A 23,267-nucleotide genomic window follows, 5' to 3' on the forward strand; every position below is an offset into this window, starting at 1 on the left:
TGTCTAATAATGCATTGTCAATGTACTCTTTAGTTTCTCTTGCCAATAAAGGTTGATATGAATTAAATCTTCCCATGTGATCCTATTATTTTTTTTAAAGTCCAATGGAAAATGCCAGAAGATTTTGCCCAAATTGTCCAACATGTCCACTGATTTTATGCCACATATACATACTTGTATCAAAGATACCTGTAAAAATGTGTCTCTCTCTATCCTCTATCCGCAAAACATTTTAACATGTACAATACATATTTAAATTATTAAAATAAATGATGACTAACCATTTTCTTTAAAGTTATTTAAGACAAAGTAAACATATTTATGATGATTTTTTAATGTTTGTTGTAATGTATCACCATTATTTAATCGTGATTAAATTCATTGATTCACAGCCCTAGTAAAAATACATTCAGTTGTAGCTGAATTATTATGTCATTTTTTAAATTAAATTTTTGGTAGAATTTGTAAATGTTTGTAGCAATATAGGCTTAGTTAGTCATTCTTTCTTGAATGATAAATCAATACTTTTTATGTTTGGTCAACAGAATGCATGTCAGAAATCACCTGGTGTCCGTTGCTAGCATGTACAGTGCATCCGGAAAGTATTCACAGCGCTTCACTTTTTCCACATTTTGTTAGGTTACAGCCTTATTCCAAAATGGATTAAATTCATTATTTTCCTCAATTCTACAAACAATACCCCATAATGACAAAAAGAAGTTTGTTTGAAATCTTTGCAAATTTATTAAAAAATAAAAACTTTAAAAAAAAATAAATAATAAAATCACATGTACATAAGTATTCACAGCCTTTGCTCAATACTTTGTTGAAGCACCTTTGGCACCAATTACAGCCTCAAGTCTTCTTGAGTATGATGCTACAAGCTTGGCACACCTATTATTGGGCAGTTTCTCCCATTCTTCTTTGCAGGACCTGTCAAGCTCCATCATGTTGGATGGGGAGCGTCGGTGCACAGCCATTTTCAGATCTCTCCAGAGATGTTCAATCGGGTTCAAGTCTGGTCTCTAGCTGGGCCACTCAAGGACATTCACAGAGTTGTCCCGGAGCCACACCTTTGTTATCTTGGCTGTGTGCTTAGGGTCGTTGTCCTGTTGGAAGATGAACCTTCGCCCCAGTCTGAGGTCCAGAGCACTCTGGAACATGTTTTCATCAAGGATGCCTCTGTACTTTGCTGCATTCATCTTTCCCTCAATCCTGACTAGTCTTCCAGTTCCTGCCGCTGAAAAACATCCCCACAGCATGATGCTGCCACCACCATGCTTCACTGTAGGGATGGTATTGGCCAGGTGATGAGCGGTGCCTGGTTTCCTCCAGACATGATGCTTGCCATTCAGGCCAAAGAGTTCAATCTTTGTTTCTCATGGTCTGAGAGTCCTTCAGGTGCCTTTTGGCAAACTCCAGGCGGGCTGCCATGTGCCTTTTACTGAGGAGTGGCTTCCGTTTGGCCACTCTACCATACAGGCCTGATTGGTGGAGTGCTGCAGAGATGGTTGTTCTTCTGGAAGGTTCTCCTCTCTCCACAGAGAAATGCTGAAGCTCTGTCAAAGTGACCATCGGGTTCTTGGTCACCTCCCTAACTAAGGCCCTTCTCCCCCGATCGCTCAGTTTGGCCAGGCGGCCAGCTCTAGGAAGAGTCCTGGTGGTTCCAAACTTCTTCCATTTACGGATGATGGAGGCCACTGTGCTCATTGGGACCTTCAATGCTGCAGAAATGTTTCTGTACCCTTCCCCAGATCTGTGCCTCGATATAATCCTGTCTCAGAGGTCTACAGACAATTCCTTGGACTTCATGGCTTGGTTTGTGCTCTGACATGCACTGTTAACTGTGGGACCTTATATAGACAGGTGTTTGCCTTTCCAAATCATGTCCAATCAACTGAATTTACCACAGGTGGACTCCAATCAAGTTGTAGAAACATCTCAAGGATGATCAGTGGAAACAGGATGCACCTGAGCTCAATTTTGAGTGTCATGGCAAAGGCTGTGAATACTTATGTACATGTGATTTTTTTATTTTTTTATTTTTAATACATTTGCAAAGATTTCAAACAAACTTCTTTCATGTTGTCATTATGGGGTATTGTTTGTAGGAAAATAATGAATGTTATCCATTTTGGAATAAGGCTGTAACAGAACAAAATGTGGAAAAAGTGAAGCGCTGTGAATACTTTCCGGATGCACTGTAACTGTTACCAGTTAGTATACTTGTTGTAAGATGTGTCTAACTTTAGTACTCGATGATATAAGCCTGTCTTGTTGTGATTCTCCAGTACTACAGTTGTAAGCTTAATTGTTTGTGACAGTCCCCATGAAAAGACTCAATGAAATGGGTAAATTAAAGCCATGTTAAAGGCATAGTTCATCCAAAAATGAAAATTCTCTCATTGTTTATTCACCCTCATGCCATACCAGATATGCGTGGCTTTCTTTCTTCTGCAGAACACAAATGAAGATTTTTAGAAGAATATCTCAGTTCTGTAGGTCCATACAATGCAAGTGAATGGGTGCCAAAATTTTTAAGCTCCAAAAATCACATAAGGCATCATAAAAGTAATCCATACAACTCCAGTGGTTAAATCCATATCTTCAGAAGTGACATGATAGGTGTGGGTGAGAAACAGATATTTAAGTCCATTCTTATTATAAATTCTCCTCCCTGCTAAGTCAATCTCCACTTTAACTTTCACATTCTTTTTCTTGTGTTTTTGGTGATTCACATTCTTCATGTATATCACCCCCTACTGGGCAGGGAGAAGAATTTATAGTAAAAAAAAAAAAAAAAAAAAAAGGACTTAAATATTTATCAGTTAGTCACCCACACCTATCATATCACTTCTGAAGACAGATTAAATAACCGGAGTGTGTAAAAATTTGGTGCATAAAAATTTTGCCACCCATTCACTTGCAAATTTGAGGACCTGCAGAGCTGAGATATTCTTCTAAAAATCTTCATTTGTGTTCTGCAGAAGAAAGTAAGTCATACACATCTGGGATGGCATGAGGGTGAGTAAATGATGAGAGAATTTTCATTTTGGGGTGAACTATCCTTTAACCATTATTTACAACTTGTTAGTCAGTTGCAAGTGGTTTTACAGGGTGGGACATTCTCGTTGCATTTGATTGGACAACAGTCTGTGCAATGCAAGATGATGCCATTAATGTTTTTGATCTATTGTCCATGGAGAGAAAGACTGTACATTTTAAATGTGTTTACCTTATGCCATATCTTATGCCATTTTTTTGACAAGTAAATAATTTTACAGGAAAACAAGACAAAAATACTTGTCTTGAAAATAATTTTTTGCAGTGTGAATGTAGTACATTGGCATATAGACAGCTAATGGACATGGACTAATGCTGCGTTCCATTCAGAGTCGGATGTTGGATATTTCTACTTGATATATCCAGTCTCTGACCATAAAGGCATTCCATTGCCAGATGCTCGGAAGATGACGTGTTAGGAAACACTGCAACGCTCCCGTTAGCTTAACAGGTGTTTGACTGTCACCAGAGATGTCTCCTAGCAACCAAACTGATAAACAATACTGCAACTCTAGCATTACTTCTACAGGTGCACGATTATCAAAAGAGAGTTTAATTTACCATGTTTTGTACACCTGTCTCTGTAAACTTTTGTAAAGCAAGCTTTAATATCTGTAATGTAGGAACTTTGACTCATTAATCGATTTATTGAATAAAAGTGAATGTAAATCATCTTTCTGGGTGCTGACCTGTTTGTGTAATGTCACTCACCTACATCTTGGCGAAATCGGAGCTGGAAGTCTGACTTCAAGTGCCATTCCATTGCACTTTTCCTTGTAGAAATGTGGAAATTCTGACTTTTCGAGTTGAATGGAATGCAGCATAAAAGTCATAAAACTCTTTAATTTTATTTCATAGTGTTTAGGGGAGACTAAACACTATGAAACACTATGGGGCTGGTTGTCACACTTTACTCCAGTGAATATTTCTCAGGTTAGGTGTAGGCACATACCTTAAAGTCTTGGCTACAAAAAAAAAAGGTATTGAACATTTTCACAGGTTTTGCACAAAAATTGGGAAAAATTACATCAATTTATGACCTTTAAAACATTTGTGACAACCGGTGACTTAAATGAAAAAAAAAAAAACCTTTGTCCTGAGAACACATTAAAGCCTTTCAATAATAATCTGTCTTTATAATGTAGTTGACCCTTGTCTTAATGTATGTCAGTGGGGTTTGATTATGTTCGCTTGTTTACACAAGAGCTATACGCAAAATACGATGAAAGAAAAATTTACTTTGGAGGGTAGAATAAAAAAACAAACAAAACTAATCTGATTTAGAAGGGTTTTGATCTATATGTTTGAAACCAACATAGAAAACCTAGAGAAAACACACATTTGCACAATTGACTCCAAATCTTATAGTTACTGAGATATTGCCTTGTGACAACTAGCCCCACTGAGCACTATATTCATTTTGCAGACACTGGATGGATTTTAATGAATGAAGCCAGTTTTTTGGTTTAATAATAGGAAGTCTGTGTGTGTGTTCAGATTCAGGGTGTGATTCGGCCTCATGCCATCATCATTCTGCCGGGCAGCAGTGGGATGGAGCTGTTGCTGTGTTACGAGGATGAGGGCGTCTATACTGACACCTATGGCCGCTTCACCAAGGAGACGGTGCTGCAGTGGGGGGAGATGCCTGCCTCTGTCGGTGAGTTTCACAGCTTCACACTGCATTAGGAACATCGTGTAGAACAGATGAAGGCTTCTTAGTGTACAAAATGCTAGAAATAGACATACATCTGATTACAAGATTACAGTGATTAGATTGAATGCAGCTGAATTTTGATACCTACATTTTTGTTGTTTATTTTAGTTGCAAATTGTTATGAAGTAAAACACTCTGATTGAATTCTGGTTGCAAGTGATAAAATCATGATAAATTGTTGATCAGGAACTTCCTTAAAGGTACAGTACACCCAAAAATTAAATTTTGTCATCATTTGCTTTTCATCCATTTGCTTTTTTCAGTCTTTCAAAAGAAGAATGTTAGGTACTGACAGACTCAGTCACCAATCACCATTCATTTTCATTGCATCTTTTTTTTAATACAGTGAAAGTGAATGGTGACTGAGGCTGTCATTCTGACTAACATCCTCTTTTATGTTCCAAAGAAGAGAGAATGACAGACAGGTTTGGAACATATAGGGAGAGTAAATGAAAACAGATGTTTAGTTTTTGGATGAATTATCCTTTTAAGGAAGTTGTTTATTGACAAATTATGAAAATATGACAAGCAAATGTGTTATCAAGTGTTAAAAATAGCACGTGGTCTGTAATGGTCTGGAGAGATTTATTAGCATTTCTATTCATCACAGCCTGGGAAGCATGTGATTTGAATTCTGCCATCTTTGAAGAAATCTTTGGAGACAGTTTTTTTTTAAGCTAATATATCTGAGCTGTATATTTCATGTGACTGATCACAGAGCTGGTCCAGATTCCTTTGGTGTGCTAGGCGAGATTTTTGATTGGTACTGCACTAAACTTGACTAAACCTTTTTTTCTTTTATAAAATTTATACACACACACACACACACACACACACACACACACACAAAGCACAGAGGGATTTGATGGATGCAGGATTCAACGTTTTGTGTGATGCTCCTCATATCTACAACCCCAATTCTGAAAAAGTTGGGACAGGATGGAAAATGGCAATAAAAATAAAAAGGAGTGATTTCTAAATTCTATTTACCCTGTGCTTTATTAAAGGAAAAAGGTTTAAAGGCCTACCGAAGGACTGAGTTGAATATTAGTGGCCGGTTAGCAACTGCTTAATCTCTACAGCGTGCTTTCAAAAAGCATTGTTATCTCAATAGCACATAAATGTTCGTAAATTAATGAGAGCCTTGGACCACTCGTAAATTTATTATGTGCAGCTATCTTTCTCGCAACTTTCACAGATTATAACAGACAAAGTGATATTTCCTAAATTAGATGAATATATTTTTATCCTTGGAAAGCCATTGTACCACTGATCTATAGATCAGTGCATTGTACACTTTTTCTGAGAATAAAAATGGTTGAAAAGGACCATTTGGCAGTGTTTCTGCGATATTTTCATGTTGAGAAAAACATAATATAAACGAGTCCTCTTTATACTTTCTGCAGCCAAAGCAATTAAAAATGTTTTCTCTTCCAAATACATGTTTTCAACGTGTGCACACCTCCTGCTTTCTTGCGTGGCAAGCTCGTAAATTCGCCCCTCCGTGACGCTTTCTTCAATCCTTGTCATGTGGAAGTGCTGCTTGATGCTGGCGTGTGATGCCTCGACTCAACTCATGTGAAATGCACTTTACAATGACCAAAGGACATTATAGAAACTCAAAATTATTATCATTATTATTAGGCTATTATTGTTGTCTTTTCTGATAAAAGTCATGCTCAGCAGTTTAAATGTAGGACACCTGCTTTGTTCTTATAATGGTTAAATACAGGGTTGGGAAGGTTACTTTTGAAATGTATTCCACTACAGATTACAGAATACATGCTGTAAAATGTAATTTGTAACATATTCCGTTAGATTACTCAAGGTCAGTAACATATTCTAAATACTTTGGATTAGTTCTTCAGCACTGGTAGATTTTTTTCACTTGTTTTGACTATAAAAACTCTGCCAGTACAATAAGACAACCAACATGAATTTTCTTGATAAAAAAATATGATCGTGCCTGGTAACATGTGCATGTAAAATGGCTAGAAATAGCATTTTAGCTTAGCGTAAAGCTGACAATTTACACAAGATTAATTTCTATTTCTTCTGCTCCAAACTTCAAACTTACTTCTCTGTCTGCTCATATGAATGTAACACATCATAAGAAAGTGTTTCACCGCTGTTCAAATGCACTTTGGATCGCATCATTTATATGGATAAATGTTTTACATCTGAAAGGACGAAATATTAAATGAAACAAATGACAATAAAATGCAAATTAATCTCTTCAGTAATCAAAATATTTTTGGAATGTAACTGTATTCTAATTACCAATGATTTAAACTGTAACTGTAGTGGAATTCAGTTACTTATATTTTGTATTTTAAATACGTAATCCCGTCACATGTATTTCGTTACTCCCCAACCCTGCTTAAATACTATAAGGTCTCTTGGCAGATTTCAGGTGTGAACACCTCAAAATGATTCAGTGACTCACTCATAGCACATAAGATGCTTATTTGTCGCCACCTAGTGACATCTCCAGAAGTAGTCACTAAACTAGTCAATTAATTAAACACATTTGTAAGGGGCCTGGGTAGCTCAGTGGTAAAATACGCTGGCTACCACCCCTGGAGTTCGCTAGTTCGCTAGTTCGAATCCCAGGGCGTGCTGAGTGACTCCAGCCAGGTCTCCTAAGCAACCAAATTGGCTTGGTTGCTAGGAAGGGTAGAGTCACATGGGGTAACCTCCTCGTGATCACTATAATGTGGTTCGTTCTCGGTGGGCGCGTGGTGAGTTGGGTGTGGATGCCGCGGTGGATGGCGTGAAGCCTCCACACGCGCTATGTCTCCGTGGCAACGCGCTCAACAAGCCACGTGATAAGATGCACAGGTTGACTGTCTCAGACGCAGAGGCAACTGGGATTCGTCCTCCACCACCCGGACTGAGGCGAATCACTACGCCACCACAAGGACCTAAGAGTGCATTGGGAATTGGGCATTCCAAATTGGGAGAAAAAGGAGAAAAATCCCCCCCAAAAAAATAAAAAAAAAAATAAAAATGAAACACAGTTGTGAAACAGAAGCAAGCCACAACAAAGTACCCTTTATTTTTGTAGCTAATTCTGCACAATTATGCAGATCATTTGCTATACTTGAATAATTAAAATAGCTTAAATTGGTGCTTTTAGCTTATTCTTTAAAAAAAAAAAAAAAATAACCCTGGAAAACATGTTTGTGGATCAGTGATTGTCTCACCTTTTTCGCCCCATTATAGACTTTAGACAATGATGACAGTTGGACCACTGATTTTTTTTTTTTTTTTTAAATGAATTCACACTGGGTTGGTAGCTTGGTGATTTGGCCTTTATACCTCAAGATGTGAATTAATTTTCAATAATTCAACGATCAGAGTCAGCTTGTACCACGGTTACCACATGTAGTGTGCGGAAAACATGGAATCTAGTCGTAAAAATGGCATTAAAAATAAAACGCAGAATGTTGTGGAATATTACATATTTGGATGAAAATTAATGTTTGAATGTACAGTTAATCAAATTAAAATTATGATATGTCCTAGTGTGATAATTAAACTAAAGTCTCTGATTTAATTGAATAAGTAAATAATCTCCAAGTGATGCACGCTTCAAAATGAATGTGTAGAGCCGGCAGCTCGTACACTGAAAACACCTCATCATGATCATCACATGCACTCTTGTGTGTGTGAGATGACAGAGACAGAGAGCACTCTGAAGTGCACAGCAAATACAGACTGTGTATTTATTCAATTGAATCACATCTTTACAGGGATTAACAATCACATTGGGCCATGGAGCAAACTGCTTATCTGAAGGTGAGAAACTACTGTCAAAAACAAACAGAAATGCCAAAATAAAAGCTCGATTTAAATGGATGCGTGTGTTTTTGCTTAAATATTACACTTGTTGAGTGCATAAAATGTCCTGGAAATGTCCTGGAAAATTGGGACGAAACTTGGTACATGTCATCACCATTAGGCCCTGAGGTTACCTGCAGTGTTTTAGTGCACTGCCCCCTACTGGTCACGAGATATGAAAAAAGGACATTTTTGCTTATAACTTCTGAACAGTTTGTCATAAAATCATCAAATTTTCAGTGGGGTATAGCGAGTCCAACGATATGAAAAATTCCTATGTCGGCCATTTTGGAAATCAGCAGTTTTGAATTTTCTGAAAAACTTACTTTTTCAAACTTGTCCTAGGTCGTTTATCTGATTTGCATGAAAATTGGCCTGCATCATCTAGAGGCACTCACGACAAAACATTATTCACAGAATTTTGATATACCATACCGTTTTCGAATGGCGCTTCAACGAATTTGACGAAGAATGCACAAAATTGAACTTGAGGCTGTTTCTCCGCAAAACTTTGAGGGATTGGGACGAAACTTGGTACGTGTCATCACAATTAGGCCCTGAGGTTAACTGCAGCGTTTTGGTGCACTGCCCCCTACTGGTCAGGAGATAGAAAAATGGCTATTTTGGCTTATAACCCTTGAACACTTTCCTGCATGATAACCATCATGCTCAGATACTACCTGAGCAGTTTCAGAACAGTGTCACATACTGGACAAAAATTCGAAGAAGTAGCTATTTTTAGTTATTTTTAAAATAAATGTTTTTTTTAATGATTGAAAGTTTACTTTTTCTAACTCCTCACACACTGTTCACTGGACTCTAACCAAAAACATGTCACAAAGCTTCTTTTGCTGCTCATGGTGCCGATAATTGGCTTGACCCCAGTATCTCTGCTTGCAGCTATATTTAGGGGTCCAAGCACCGAAGGTGCAGGAACCCTATTGTATGTTCCGATTTTCTTATTATTTTTCTTCTTATTATTTTTTTTCTGCCCTAAATGTGTCTGGGCGTCAGAGACCGTAAGTCGTAGAGATTCCAAACTTGGCAGGATGGTTCCAAATCCCCCCCACTACTCAGGCGTACAGACACAGATCCTTCAGATGCTAGGTGGTGCAATTGTGAACAAAACAAACAAAAATCACATTTTGGGCCATAAATCTTGAACCATAAGGGCTAGAAACAAAATTAGTTTAAAAGTAAAAAGTTTTACCTCCTGACAGTATTTTGCTTCGCCCCTTCATTTTCCCGCTATTTTGGATTGTTTGAAAAAAATTCAAAGCGAACTTGTCCTAGGCCGTTTGCCAGATCAGAACCAAACCAGTGCAGAATGATTCAGCAGAGTCCCAATATGAAAAGTTATCAAAGGAATTTTGAAATTCTGATTTATCGTCAAACGGTACGCCAAAATGTTCGTAGTGGGCGTGTCCATTTTACTTACACGGTTATAACTTTTCAACAGATTGAGGTATTATCACCAAATTTGGTAAACCTATGTATGGGCTCATGTTGAGGTCACACAAAAATATTGCACACCTTTGCCTTTTTTTTGGCACTATAGTAATTAAAAAACTAAAAATGGCTCTAACTATGGAACCGTTGGTCCAATCGAAATTTTGCATGCACTGTCTTTGGCCATCAACTTCTACGAGCACAGTCGCATATCTTTAAAAACATGGCTGCCATCGACCAATCAGCTTTCAGCAGCTTTCACATAGGGTTAAATAAGGCTGATCGGAACTAAACTTGGTATGCCTATTTGTCTCTTGGCCCAAGAGGTCTGTGCACACTTTGATAAAAATTGGCCACCTGGAGGCACTATTGTGTTTTACATGCATGCAAATTGTTGTATATGCCGCTGTGTTTAAAAAAGAAACACGTTATTCAGACCATGCTGTAAACCTCCACATTCTAAACAACTTTGCCTTAAGCACCATTGGTTTGAAACAAAACGTTCAATAAATACTTGAGATTATTTTAAAAGATTACTTTTTCGAACTAGTCATAGGCCATTCGCCTGATTGGAACCAAGCCAGTATAGAAACATTCTCTGGAGTCCCAAAATGAAAAGTTCAACACTTATCAATTGTTAACATCGATGAAACATTACAATTAACACTAGCTTATTGATCATTCAAATTCAATCAAAGATAATTATCAATTATCAAAAATCAATAGAATATTAATAAGGATTAACATTGACGGGGCACCACCCTGAAATCAGGGACTAATAACCGAATATTAAAACAGTCTCAATATTAGATTGTTTTCTTAGGAAAATCGACATCCGAAGAATATCGATTTTCGGGAAAAAAAACAATGAATGAAGGTTTGAATCCGAGCACTGACATCCCATCAGCATGACACAGGCGTATGCAAAACAAACCAAAACACTTCTCTTTGTAATATAAACAAAGTTTATTTATGCAGTAATATCAATTAATAATTAATACAATGCAGTCAATAAACTTCCGACTTACAACTACAAACTAAACAGTGATATGATTAGATATGGAAATAAAAATAATTCTATAACACATAAGGTGTGTGTGTGTGACAGTGTGTGTGTGTGTCAGTGTGGTTAGTGAGAGAGAGAGAGAGAGATGATTAAGTGACAGCCCGAAAGCTGATTTCGCGATAGCTGGAGATAAAGCAGCTGTGTTCATCACTCAGAGACGCGGTTTTACGAGCGGGGCTCGTAAAAGTCCTGTGTTATTTGACTCTAATGGATGAACTCAGTTGCTGTCTCACCCGCGATGGCGAAAATGCACAACAATCCAATTTGGTTGGACCACAATACAGCAAAACAAATTTGTGATAATTAATACCCTGGGTATTAATAATTAGCGGACATGGCGGTCCGTAAACTGTACAAGCAAAAACCTTGAAACACAAGAATAACACGCTATAATATTCTATCTCTGCCCAGACGTAACCTCTTACTTGAATCGCATGAGGACACAGGTAGAATGTGTTTTCCTCCGTCCTTTAACTCTGACCCGGTTCCTTGAGGCTCGGGTGATGACAGGGGCCGTTTCCTCGCGCTGTCGGCGGGCGGTACGGCTGTTGATTCTCGGCGGGCTGGCGGAGAACTCAGAAATGTCGACTTGATTGAAGATGGAAGAGAAATCTTTAATCTCTTCACTTCTGTAGGCCAACGGATGAAGATGCGAATTGCTCAGCGGTCTCCGGATCTGTTAGAGTGTTCGGTTGAACACAGAGTAATCTCAACTCGTCCAGCGAGATGGAGATTGTATGGCCACAGTTTCAAGTCGGACATTACTTCCTTAAGCCACGAGGTTGCACCGGATAGCAGCAAAAAGCTACGTCCGTATTCGGTGAACTAAGTCGCTGGAAGCAACTCTGGAAGCATTTCAGAATTATTTGAAGTCCTGATGATGTCATGTTTGAGGGATGTTCTGTGGTGTGCCTCATCCAATAGGAGTTGAGAGCTCGATCCTTTAGAGGGCAAGGCTTCATGGATCTGTAGTCTGTTTTGGACTCCCTTTGTTTGATTTTGGCGCGATTTTTGTCAGTAAAATTTACGACTTAGAAGGAGGGGGCTTGAGGAATGTTTTTATGACTGTTAGGCCTGCCTTTGTCTTCTATCTGAATACATGAGGCCCAACAGGGGTTCAAGCACTTAGCGCTGAAACCCTATTGTAATTGTTAAGATTTTTATTATTATTATTATTAGGGGTTCAAGTGCTTAGTGCTGAAACCCTATTGTAATTGTTAAGATTTTTATTATTATTATTATTATTCTGCCATAAAACTGATCGGGCAGAGCAAACCGTAAGGCCTAGAGACTTGAAACTTGGTCAGATGGTAGTAGTATTGCTTGCTACTCAGAAACACTCAGCCAAATCAGTCAATAGGGGGCGCTACAGCGATCAAAAACGCAAAACTGCTCATAACTCTTAGACCGTTTGTCGAAGACTCAAATGGGCTCAAACCAAACAAAACGTATATTTCCAATTTCATTTACGCCTATAAAAATTTTCCACCATCTTGGATTTTTCATAAAACCAACTTTTGCGAACTAGTCCTACTAGTCCTATGAAGACTCAATATAAAAAGTTATCAAAAAAAGTTTTAACTTTCTACTCGAGCTAGCTACGGTATGCGAAAACATCGGAAGTAGGAGTGGCCAATTTTACGTAAATGGCTATAACTCTTGAAGGAAATGAGATATCTTCACCAAACTTGGCATGCTTATGTAAGACATCAATCTTTGGTTGCCCAGAAAAGTTGCCACAGTTTTGCCACATGGTGGTGCTATAATACCAAAAAAATATGAAATTGGCTGTAACTATGAAACCGTTAATCCTATTGACTTCAAAATTTGCATACATTGTCTTTGTCTCAGCTGCCATCATTGTCTATGTGGACATTCACGTATGTTGAAAAACATGCCCACCATCGGCCAATCAAATTTCAGCAGCTATTACACAAGGTTAACAAGGACCGATCAACTTGGTGGACCTATTTGACTCTTGGTCTGAGAGGGTTGTGCAAAGTTTTATAAAACTCGGCCACTAGGTGGTGCTATCACGATTTTTGTAGGTGTTAATGGTTGTTTATAATAACAGTGGTGTGAAAAACACAAGTAATATATATCACCTGATAGCTCTTCTCATTCTAAACAACTTTGCCTCAAGAAGCATGGTGTCTGTCAAACCGTTCGGTAAATATTTCAGATAATGTTAAAAACCTACTTTTGCGAACTAGTCCTTGGTTTTTCGCCCGATCGGAACCAAACCAGTGCAGAAATATACTCTGGAGTCTGATTATCAATAATTATCCAAAGAAAGTTGAAATTTCGACTCACGGTTGCTAAGGGGTGCCAAAATGTTAGAAAAGGGCAGGCCATTTTTACTAAAATGGCTATAACGCCCGAACGAAATGAGATATTTTCACCAAACTCTGTACACGTGTATGAGCTCAATCTGAGGTCACAGTAAAAAAACGTGGAGTTTGGCCATTGGTGGCGCTAGAACAGGAAAAAACCTGAAAACACACGCAACCGTTAGTCTGATTCAGTTGAAAATCAGCATGCAGTGTCGGTGGGCCTGTTCGACTTCTGGACCTAGTGGTCTGTGAGAAATTTGAAAGAAATCGGCCAATGGATGACACTGACGAGTTTTACACCTCTGTAATCACGTGGTGTTTCACACATACACACAATGGCTGTGTCTCAATTCAAAGGCTGCATCCTTCGAAAGACTCGGACTTCAAAGGCCATGCCTTCGAAGGCCGCGAAGGTCGGACTGAGCATTGTTAATTGGGACAGTCTAGCCTACGAAGAACTGTTCTTGTCGCCTAACAACTGTGACAGCTGCCGAGTGACTGTAACGTCTGTACTGGACTTTTTGAAAGTTATATTAAACTGTCTGAAAACAAAACAGGGTTCACATACTGTCTAAATATTTTCACCATGGTCTATTTCTGTATATAATAAAGAGTATAAACTATATATAATCGCATCTTAGTAAGATATAAGTCAACATTTGAACCACTTTAAATTTTTTTTTATTTATTTTTTTACATTTGTATCATTTGTGTAATTTGAAACCCAATACTTACGTTTAAAAGTGTAATTGGGCAATTTCTCTCAAACAAATCCTGTCGTCACTGGCGCGCAATGAATTCTGGGGTAGGCAAGGCTGCGAAGGATCCATCTGTTGTATCCTTCATTTCACGGGAAATGAAGGACGCATTCGGAGGCCGCATTTGAAGGAGTCTTCGAATTGGGCAGCCTTTGTCGCGCAGCAGTGACGCAATTGGCCTTAAAATGCGACCTTTGAAGGATGCAGCCTCTGAATTGGGACGCAGCTATAATTCATATAATTTGTTAGATCTCCTCATACTGAACAACTTTGCCTCAAGAACCACTGCTGTCAATCAAATCGTTCATTAAATATTCACGATTATGTAAAAAACCTACTTTTGTGAACTAGTCCTAGGTTTTTCACTCAACATCAATAAAACCAATGCAGTACAATTCTCTGGACTCTCTAGGTCAGTAATTATAAAAATAAAATAAAAATGTGAACTTTACCCTTTGGGTTAGCTATGGGCATGGTCAAGTGTACAAATAAGCCCATAATTCCTAAACAAAAACTCAGAACTTCACGAAATTAGGTGAGCTCATGCGACATATGATTCTAAACAAGACTTTTATGGAGATCGGACCATAGGTGGCGCTATGAGTTTTAAAAAGCTTTAAAAACCATGTATTTCCTTAGTAAATTGCCTGTATTGGCTGTAAATGGTCTGTTCCATCTATGATGTAGGTGGTTACATGCTTGCTAAATAAAACATAATACCTTTTTACGCATGTGCTTAAAGGCCTTAAACCGCTTGAACTCTATATTTATATTTATTTGTATTTTTTTTGCCCTATAAGTGTCTGGGTGTCAGAGACCGTAAGTTGTAGAGATTCCAAACTTGGCATGATGGTTCCAAATCCCCTCACTACTCAGGCATACAGACACACATCCTTCAGTGACTAGGTGGTGCTATTGCGAACAAAACAAACAAAAATCACATTTTGGGCCATAAATCTTGAAACGTAAGGGCTAGAAACAAAATTCTTTTTTTTTTAACCCCCGACAGAATTTTGCTCCGCCCCTTCGTTTTCCCGCTATTTTGGATTGTTTGAAAAAAATTCAAAACAAAATCGTCCTAGGCCATTTGCCTGATCGGAACCAAACCAGTGCAGAATGATTCAGCAAAGTCCCAATATGAAAAGTTATCAAAGGAATTTTGAAATTCTGATTTATCGTCAAATGGTACGTCAAAACGTTCGTAGGAGGCGTGTCCATTTTACTAAAATGGTTATAACTTTTGAACGGATTGAGGTATTATCACCAAATTTGGTAAACATATGTATGGGCTCATGCTGAGGTCACTCTGGCAAAAAAAAAAAAATATTGCACACCTTTGCCTCTTGGTGGTGTTACAATAATTAAATAACTAAAAATGGCTCTAACTATGGAACCGTTGGTCCGATCAACTGGAAATTTGCATGCACTGTCTTTGTCCAAGGTGCCATCAAGGTCTATGAGTCACAGTCGCATATCTTTAAAACATGGCCGCCAGCAGCCAATAAAATTTCAGCAGCTAATAACATAAAATCCGAATGGCCGGCCATTACAAAACTTGAGATATTCATACACAGTGTCAAATTGAGGCTGTGTACCAAGTTTTGTGAGAATCGGCCACAAGGTGGCGCAATAACAAAAACATTTACATTTTTGCTAATTACTTCGTATCCGAGCACATTAAAATCAATATGCTTTTTACCTCTAAATCCTTGCGTCAAGTCCTACAAAATGTCTATCTCACTTTTATTTCATTTTATAAAATGTTTCTGCCATTCTAATTTACTGAAAACCCTACTTTTTCGAACTCCTCCTAGGGCATTTATCAGATCTTCACCAAACTTGGCCCAGGTCAGCGCTAGTCCATGCAGGCAAAAAGTTATCAAAAGAATTTTGATCCATTAAATCGTCTAGAAGATACAATCCGATATATTTGACTAGTGTGGCCCATTATGACTAATGTTCCTGTATCTTGTGTGCACAAATGCCAAACTTCACAAAACTGTGTAAATAGGACATTCTGAGGAATCATACTAAATTTCATGGATTTATGATGAACAGCAGGCTAACAACAAATTTTAAATAATCAGCCATTTATCTGACCAATGAAAGCTGTCCACCAGAGGGAGCCAAAGGATAAGAAATCATTTTAAGTCTAAGGCTTTTATGAGTGTATGGATGCATATAATTTTATTTGAAGAAACATGGTACACTGACAATGTCTTCTGACTTTTATAATATTAGTTTGCAAATAAATCTGTGATTTCCAAAATGATTATAGATAATCAAATTTCACCTTAATTTTTACATATCCTAAAAATATTAAAAACATATTTGTCAAGTTGCCAGACATGATTAACTGCCACATTGTTTTAGGGATATGTTTACATATGTCTGGAATTATATTATGTGTTTATTTTTCCATTATCCCCGTTTCTGTCACGCGTAATTTCTATATGGCTGCGTCCGAAAACAGTAAAATGCTGCCTTAAAACCAGCCCAAAAGTGCCCCATAGGCTCTTGCCCATGAAAACAATTGTTTCATACTATGACAAGACAATACATTTTGTGGGATCATATCTCCCAATCAGAATGTCGTAGAGACATAGGGGCGGGCTCATTTCACTCGGGCTACCAATCAGTCTTTAATTATCATCTTGAAAATGGCCCTAGCAACCACCCCCATAGACTTCCATTTTAAAATGGCTCAGAAGGGTATCTTCAGAACAGAATTTTGTAGACACTTGGCGATTGGATCTTTTGAGTCAGGTTAGTAATCAGCCAATAAGAATCTCTCTGGTCACTGGCTAGCCATGCCCTAGCAACCATTTAGAGCACCCTAGCAACCAGCCCTATTGACTTCCTTTAAAAATGGCTGAGAGTGATATCTTTGGAACAGAATGTCCTAGAGAAAAGACAGTTGGCTTGTTTTACTTGGGTGAGCAATTAGACTTCAGGTATCATCATGTAAACTACTTAGCCACGCCCTAGCAACCATATAGAGCACACTAACAAGCAAACCCCTTTGACTTCCATTCAAAATGGCTGAGAGTGATATCTTTGGAACAGAAAGTCCTAGAGAAATGACAGTTGGCTTGTTTTACTTGGGTGAGCAATCAGACTTCATGTATCCACTTGAAAAACTATCTGGCCACGCCCTAGCAACCATATAGAGCACACTAACAACCAAACCCCATTGACTTCCATTCAAAAAGGCTGTGAGTGATATCTTTGGATCAGAGTGTCTAGAGAAATGACAGTTGGCTTGTTTTACTTAGGTGAGCAATCAGACTTCAGGCATCATCATAGAAACTACATAGCCACGCCCTAGCAACCATTTAGAGCAACCTAGCAAGCAAAAACCATTGACTTCCATTCATAATGCTTAGATGGGCATCTCAGGATCAGAATTTCGTAGAGACTTCTGGTTTCTTTCATTGGACTCAGGGTAGCAAGGAGCATTTTGAGTATCACTTTGGTAACTGCCTAGCAACCAGCTGGGGTTACCTTAGCAACCAAGTAACAAATCACATATCTCTGCACCAGAACATCGTAGACACTTCCTGTTACTTTCATTTGACTCAGGGTAGCAAGGAGCCTTTTGAGTATCATCTTACTAAATGCCTAGCAACCAAATGGGGTTACCTTAGCAACCAAGTATCAAATCACATATCTCTTCACCAGAATATCGAAGAGATTTTTGGTTTCATTCACTGGACTCAGGGTAGCAAAGAGCCTTTTGAGTATCACCTTGGTAACTGCTTAGCAACCAGCCGGGGTTACCCTAGCAACCAAGTAACAAATCACATATCTCTGCACCAGAACATCGTAGACAATTCCTGTTACTTTCATTTGACTCAGGGTAGCAAGGAGCATTTTGAGTATCATCTTAGAAAATGCCTAGCAACCAAATGGGGTTACCCTAGCAACCAAGTAACAAATCACATATCTGCACCAGAACATCGTAGAGAATTCCGGTTTCGTTCATTTGTCTCAGGGTAGCAAGGAGCCTTTTGATTATCACTTTGGTAACTGCCTAGCAACCAGATAGGGTTACCCTAGCAACCAAGTAACAAATCACATTTTTCCTAGTTTTCAACAAATTTAGTTTAGGCAGGATCTATTCTGTCAATTTGTATTATTTGTCATCCACTGGATCATTTCTGTCAAATCTGATTATTTTGGTTATTTCTTCACATGTGCTTGGACCCCGATGATTGCCGCTTGTGGCTATATTTCTTAATTGTTTAAATTAACACATTTACCGTTAATACAGCATAAACCAGCATAAACACTGGATGGAAGGGCTTAACCTTTGTGATGTGTCTGCCCGGAGTCATTACACTGTCGCACACAACACAACAAGCACAAAACAGTGATGACCTCTTAACGCTATGTGATGTACAAAACAATCCCAGATGGGACTTGTGACAGAAATCAAGTATTTTTCAGTCTATGTAAGGCACATTTTATTTACCACAGAAGCACGTCAAGTCTCAACGATCACCAAAATGCAAAAATGTTTTTTTCTGCAAGCACTTTTCATGTGGAATTCAAAGCAGTGCTTGACGCCCTGACGCGAATCATGAACATGGCTTCACGATAGCTGTAACAAAGTGGATAGCCACAGTCTGCCAGCAGATTAATATTGTGGAGGATGAGAGTTCATGAGAATTAATGCCCATTGCAATGAATACTCAGCCTATGGGGACTAATTCTTTTAATTAGTCAACCTCCCACTTAGACTTTGGGAAACATTTAATGTTACTCGAAATTGTGCTATTTTAGTGCATTTCTGTCTTTACACTGTGGAAGGCTTTGTTTGGAAAATGTTAATAAAGCCTTACATTGTTATATATTGTTTTGTTTTCTTTCCTAAGAAGAAAAATAAATGCATTTTAACAGGAAAAGAAGTATATACAGTTGAAGTCAGAAGTTTACATACACCTTAGCCAAATACATTTTTGTAATGGTAGAAAACATTCCCTATCTTAGGTCAGTTAGGATCACTACTTTATTTTAAGAACGTGAAATGTCAGAATAGTAGTAGAGAGAATTATTTATTTCAGCTTTTATTTCTTTCATCACATTCCCAGTGGGTAAGAAGTTTACAATTACTTTGTTAGTATTTGGGAGCATTGCTTTTAAATTGTTTAACTTGGGACAAACATTTTGGGTAGCCTTCCACAAGCTTCTCACAATAAGTTGCTGGAATTTTGGCCCATTCCTCCAGACAGAACTGGTGTAACTGAGTCAGGTTTGTAGGCCTCCTTGCTCGTACAAGCTTTTTCAGTTCTGCCCACAAATTTTCTATTGGATTGAGGTGTTCTCCTTGACTTTGTTGTCCTTAAGCCATTTTGCCACAACTTTGGAGGTATGCTTGGGGTCATTGTCCATTTGGAAAACCCATTTGCGACCGAGCTTTAACTTCCTGGCTGACGTCTTGAGATATTGCTTCAATGTATCCACATAATTTTCCTTCCTCATGAAGCCATCTATTTTGTGAAGTGCACCAGTACCTCCTGCAGCAAAGCACCCCACAACATGATGCTGCCATCCCTATGCTTCATGGTTGGGATGGTGTTCTTTGGCTTGCAAGCCTCACCCTTTTTCCTCCAAACATAACAATAGTCATTATGGCCAAACAGTTAAATTTTTGTTTCATCAGACCAGAGGACATTTCTCCAAAAAGTAAGATCTTTGTCCCCATGTGGACTTGCAAACTGTAGTCTGGCTTTTTTATGGCATTTCTGGAGCAGTGGCTGCTTCTTTGCTGAGCAGCCTTTCAGTTTATGTTGATATAGCAATCGTTTTACTGTGGATATAGATACTTGTCTACCTGTTTCCTCCAGCATCTTCTCAAGGTCCTTTGCTGTTGTTCTGGGATTGATTTGCACTTTTCGCACCAAACTACATTAATCTCTAGGAGACAGAATGCATCTCCTTCCCTAGTGGTATGATGGCTGCATGTTTATACTTGCACACTATTGTTTGTACAGATGAACGTGGTACCTTCAGGCATTTGGAAATTGCTCCCAAGGATGAACCAGACTTCTAGAGGTCCTTTTTCTGAGGTCTTAGCTGATTTTTTTATATTTTCCCATGATGCCAAGCAACTGAGTTTGAAGGTAGGCCTTAAAATACATCCACAGGTGCACCTCCAATTCAGTACACCTCCTATCAGAAGTTAATTGTCTAAAGGCTTGACATAATTTTCTTCAATTTTCCAAGCTGCTTAAAGGCACAGTTAACTTAGTGTATGTAAACTTCTGACCCACTGGAATTGTGATATAGTCAATTAAAAGTGAAACAGTCTGTCTGTAAACAATTGTTGGAAAAAGTACTCATGTCATGCACAAAGTAGATGTCCTAAACGACTTGCCAAAACTATAGTTTGCTAATATTAAATCTGTGGAGTGGTTAAAAAAATGAGTTTTAATGTCTTCAACCTAAGAGTATGTAAACTTCTGACTTCAACTGTATAGAGTAAAATTTCAGCACTTTCCCAATCTGCAATTAATCACTATAACTATGAAAAATTATGCGATTAATCACAATTAAAAAATTTAATCGGCTGACAGCACTAGTGTTCATACAGTATATTGACACTTCAAACGATACAGTGTATAGTTTGTCAAGATTAGAGTGGGGTTTGAAAAAAATGGCCCCACCAGTATGGTAGTGGCATAAACACGTCATGATAGCTGGCAGAATTAGTCATGATCCAACATGTTGTCAACACGTGACTGTCAGGTCAGGAGAAGCAGCATGTTTATTGCCATTGAAAGTCTTTTTTCATTGGTTATTTTAACCATTTATAAGTACTGAAAGGATGTTTCTGGCACATTTCACTCAACACAGGGGTAGAGGGGCATACAGTCATCATGAGAGGGCGCACTTCTCAAAAAATAAATAAATAAATAAATAAAAAATTAAAAAAAGAAATTCTCTTGAAACAACCACACCATCTTTTTCCAGAGCAGCCTGTATTTCTCCTGAGGTTACCTGTGGGATTTTCTTTGTATCCTGAACAATTCTTCTGGCAGTTGTGGTTGAATTCTTTCTTGGTCTATCTGACCTTGGCTTGGTATCAAGAGATCCCTGAATTTTCCACTTCTTAATAAGTGATTGAACAGTACTGACTGGCATTTTCAAGGCTTTGGATATATTTTTATATCCTTTTCCATCTTTATAAAGTTCCATTACCTTGTTATGCAGGTCTTTTGACAGTTCTTTTCTGCTCCCCAAGGCTCAGTATCTAGTCTGCTCAGTGCATCCACGTGAGAGCTAACAAACTCATCGACTATTTATACGCAGACACTAATTGCAATTTAAAAAGCCACATGTGTGGGAAATGAACCTTTAATTGCCATTTAAAGCTGTGTGTGACACCTTTTGTGTCTGTAACAAGGCCAAACATTCAAGGGGATGTAAACTTTTGATCAGGGCCATTTGAGTGATTTCTGTTATCATTATGATTTAAAAAGGAGCCAAACAGCTATGTGAAAATAAATGGCTTCATACTGTATGATCACTATCCTTAAATAAAAGACAGTTTTTTTGTATGATCAGTCATATTTTCAAAATCAATGCCAAAATTTCTCAATTTCTGCCAGGGTATGCAAACATTTGAGCACAACTGTATATATATATATATATATATTAGTCTTATTGTGTATTTCTATATATACTTTATTTTCTATTCACTTTTATTTTTGTTCTATATTTTTATTATTATCTCTGTCTTGTTGCTGTATTGTTTGTGCACTGGAAGCTTCTGTCACCAAGACAAATTCCTTGTGTGTGTAAGCATATTTGGCAATAAAGCTGATTCTGATTCTGAAATGTCAGTAAGTGATTCTTCCACACTGGTCTCATTATTTTCTATGATTGATATCGGATACAGATACAGATGATACAGATGCTGTCGTTATCATTTGTATTGAACTCAGAAGGTTCCTTTTTTTCCTCCAGGTAAATTTCCTACTTGTTTGAAAGCTATAGCCACTTGTCATTTGTTAGCAATACAGCTTCAGCACCTTTTAATAACTGGCAAAATGGGACGAGGCATTATAAATTTAAATTCAACCATGTAGAGACCCAGAAATCATCCACAATTCTGACTATTCATCCTTGACTACCACGTGGGAAAAGAGGCTCATGGAGGTTATACGGTCATTTTTACACATGTACACTCTTCAGAAACCTGCAAGAAAGAGTTCTCCAGAAGGAACCTAGGTGTGTTAAACCGCTTTCACTTAATCCCTAAAGCAGCATAATGAAACCGGTGTTTGCGTTTACAATACATTTCAGAACGGTGCAAAAACCCTGGAATTAACCATTTCCTTAAGTGCTTGTAAACGGGTCACTGGTAGGCTAATCTCTGAATGTAAGAATGAAAGCTGAAATATATTAATCTGTAACTCCATTTCATTTCTATTCTGATGTTTTGTTGCAGCATACCTTCAGTCAAATCAAGTGATGGGCTGGGGAGAGAAAGCCATTGAACTGAGATCTGCCAAGACTGGAAGTCTAGAGGGAGTCTTCATGCACAAAAAGGCTCAAAAACTCAAGTTCCTGTGTGAGAGAAATGATAAAGTATGACAACAACTTTTCCATATTACTGTGTTATTTCACATTGAATGTCTCCAAGTAAATATCCCAAAAATGGACAATGTTTAAAAGGATAGTTCATCCAAAAATGAAAAAAACATTTTTCCATACAGTGGAATTGTGTGCGGCCAGATGCTGTTGAGCTCCTAAAAGGACAAAAAAAAAACATAAAAGTATCTTAAAAGTAGTCCATGCATCTTATTCTAAGTCTTCTGAATCCATGCAATGGATGTGCGTGATAAACACTGAAATTTTACTTGTTATTCATTTAAAATCTTACCCTCCAAAGACATTCTTGCATCAATTTATTTATTTATTTATTTTAATTTTTTGTGAACTGTTCCTTAAAAGACCCCATGAAACAGGAAGTTAGGGTAGGACATATTGAATGGCTCATTAGGGCATCATTGATGGGCACTAGTAGCCATTAG

General features: G+C 38.0%; 1 protein-coding gene across 6 annotated transcripts in view; it reads left to right on the top strand.

The window, feature by feature from the left end:
• The window catches only part of LOC127418138 (misshapen-like kinase 1), a 144,623-nt gene that overhangs the window by 116,705 nt on the left and 4,651 nt on the right, over nt 1-23,267 (top strand). For 5 of the 6 annotated variants that reach the window (XM_051658535.1, XM_051658538.1, XM_051658540.1 and 2 more), the window contains 2 exons: nt 4,561-4,720; nt 22,682-22,821. In XM_051658535.1, coding sequence (XP_051514495.1) covers nt 4,561-4,720; nt 22,682-22,821 — 300 coding nt within the window. Of the gene's footprint in view, nt 1-4,560; nt 4,721-20,222; nt 21,858-22,681; nt 22,822-23,267 lie in introns of those variants that run through there. The other variant, XM_051658541.1, reaches the window with a different exon arrangement.

Source organism: Myxocyprinus asiaticus, chromosome 27 (genome assembly GCF_019703515.2).
Source record: "Myxocyprinus asiaticus isolate MX2 ecotype Aquarium Trade chromosome 27, UBuf_Myxa_2, whole genome shotgun sequence".
NCBI lineage: Eukaryota > Metazoa > Chordata > Actinopteri > Cypriniformes > Catostomidae > Myxocyprinus > Myxocyprinus asiaticus.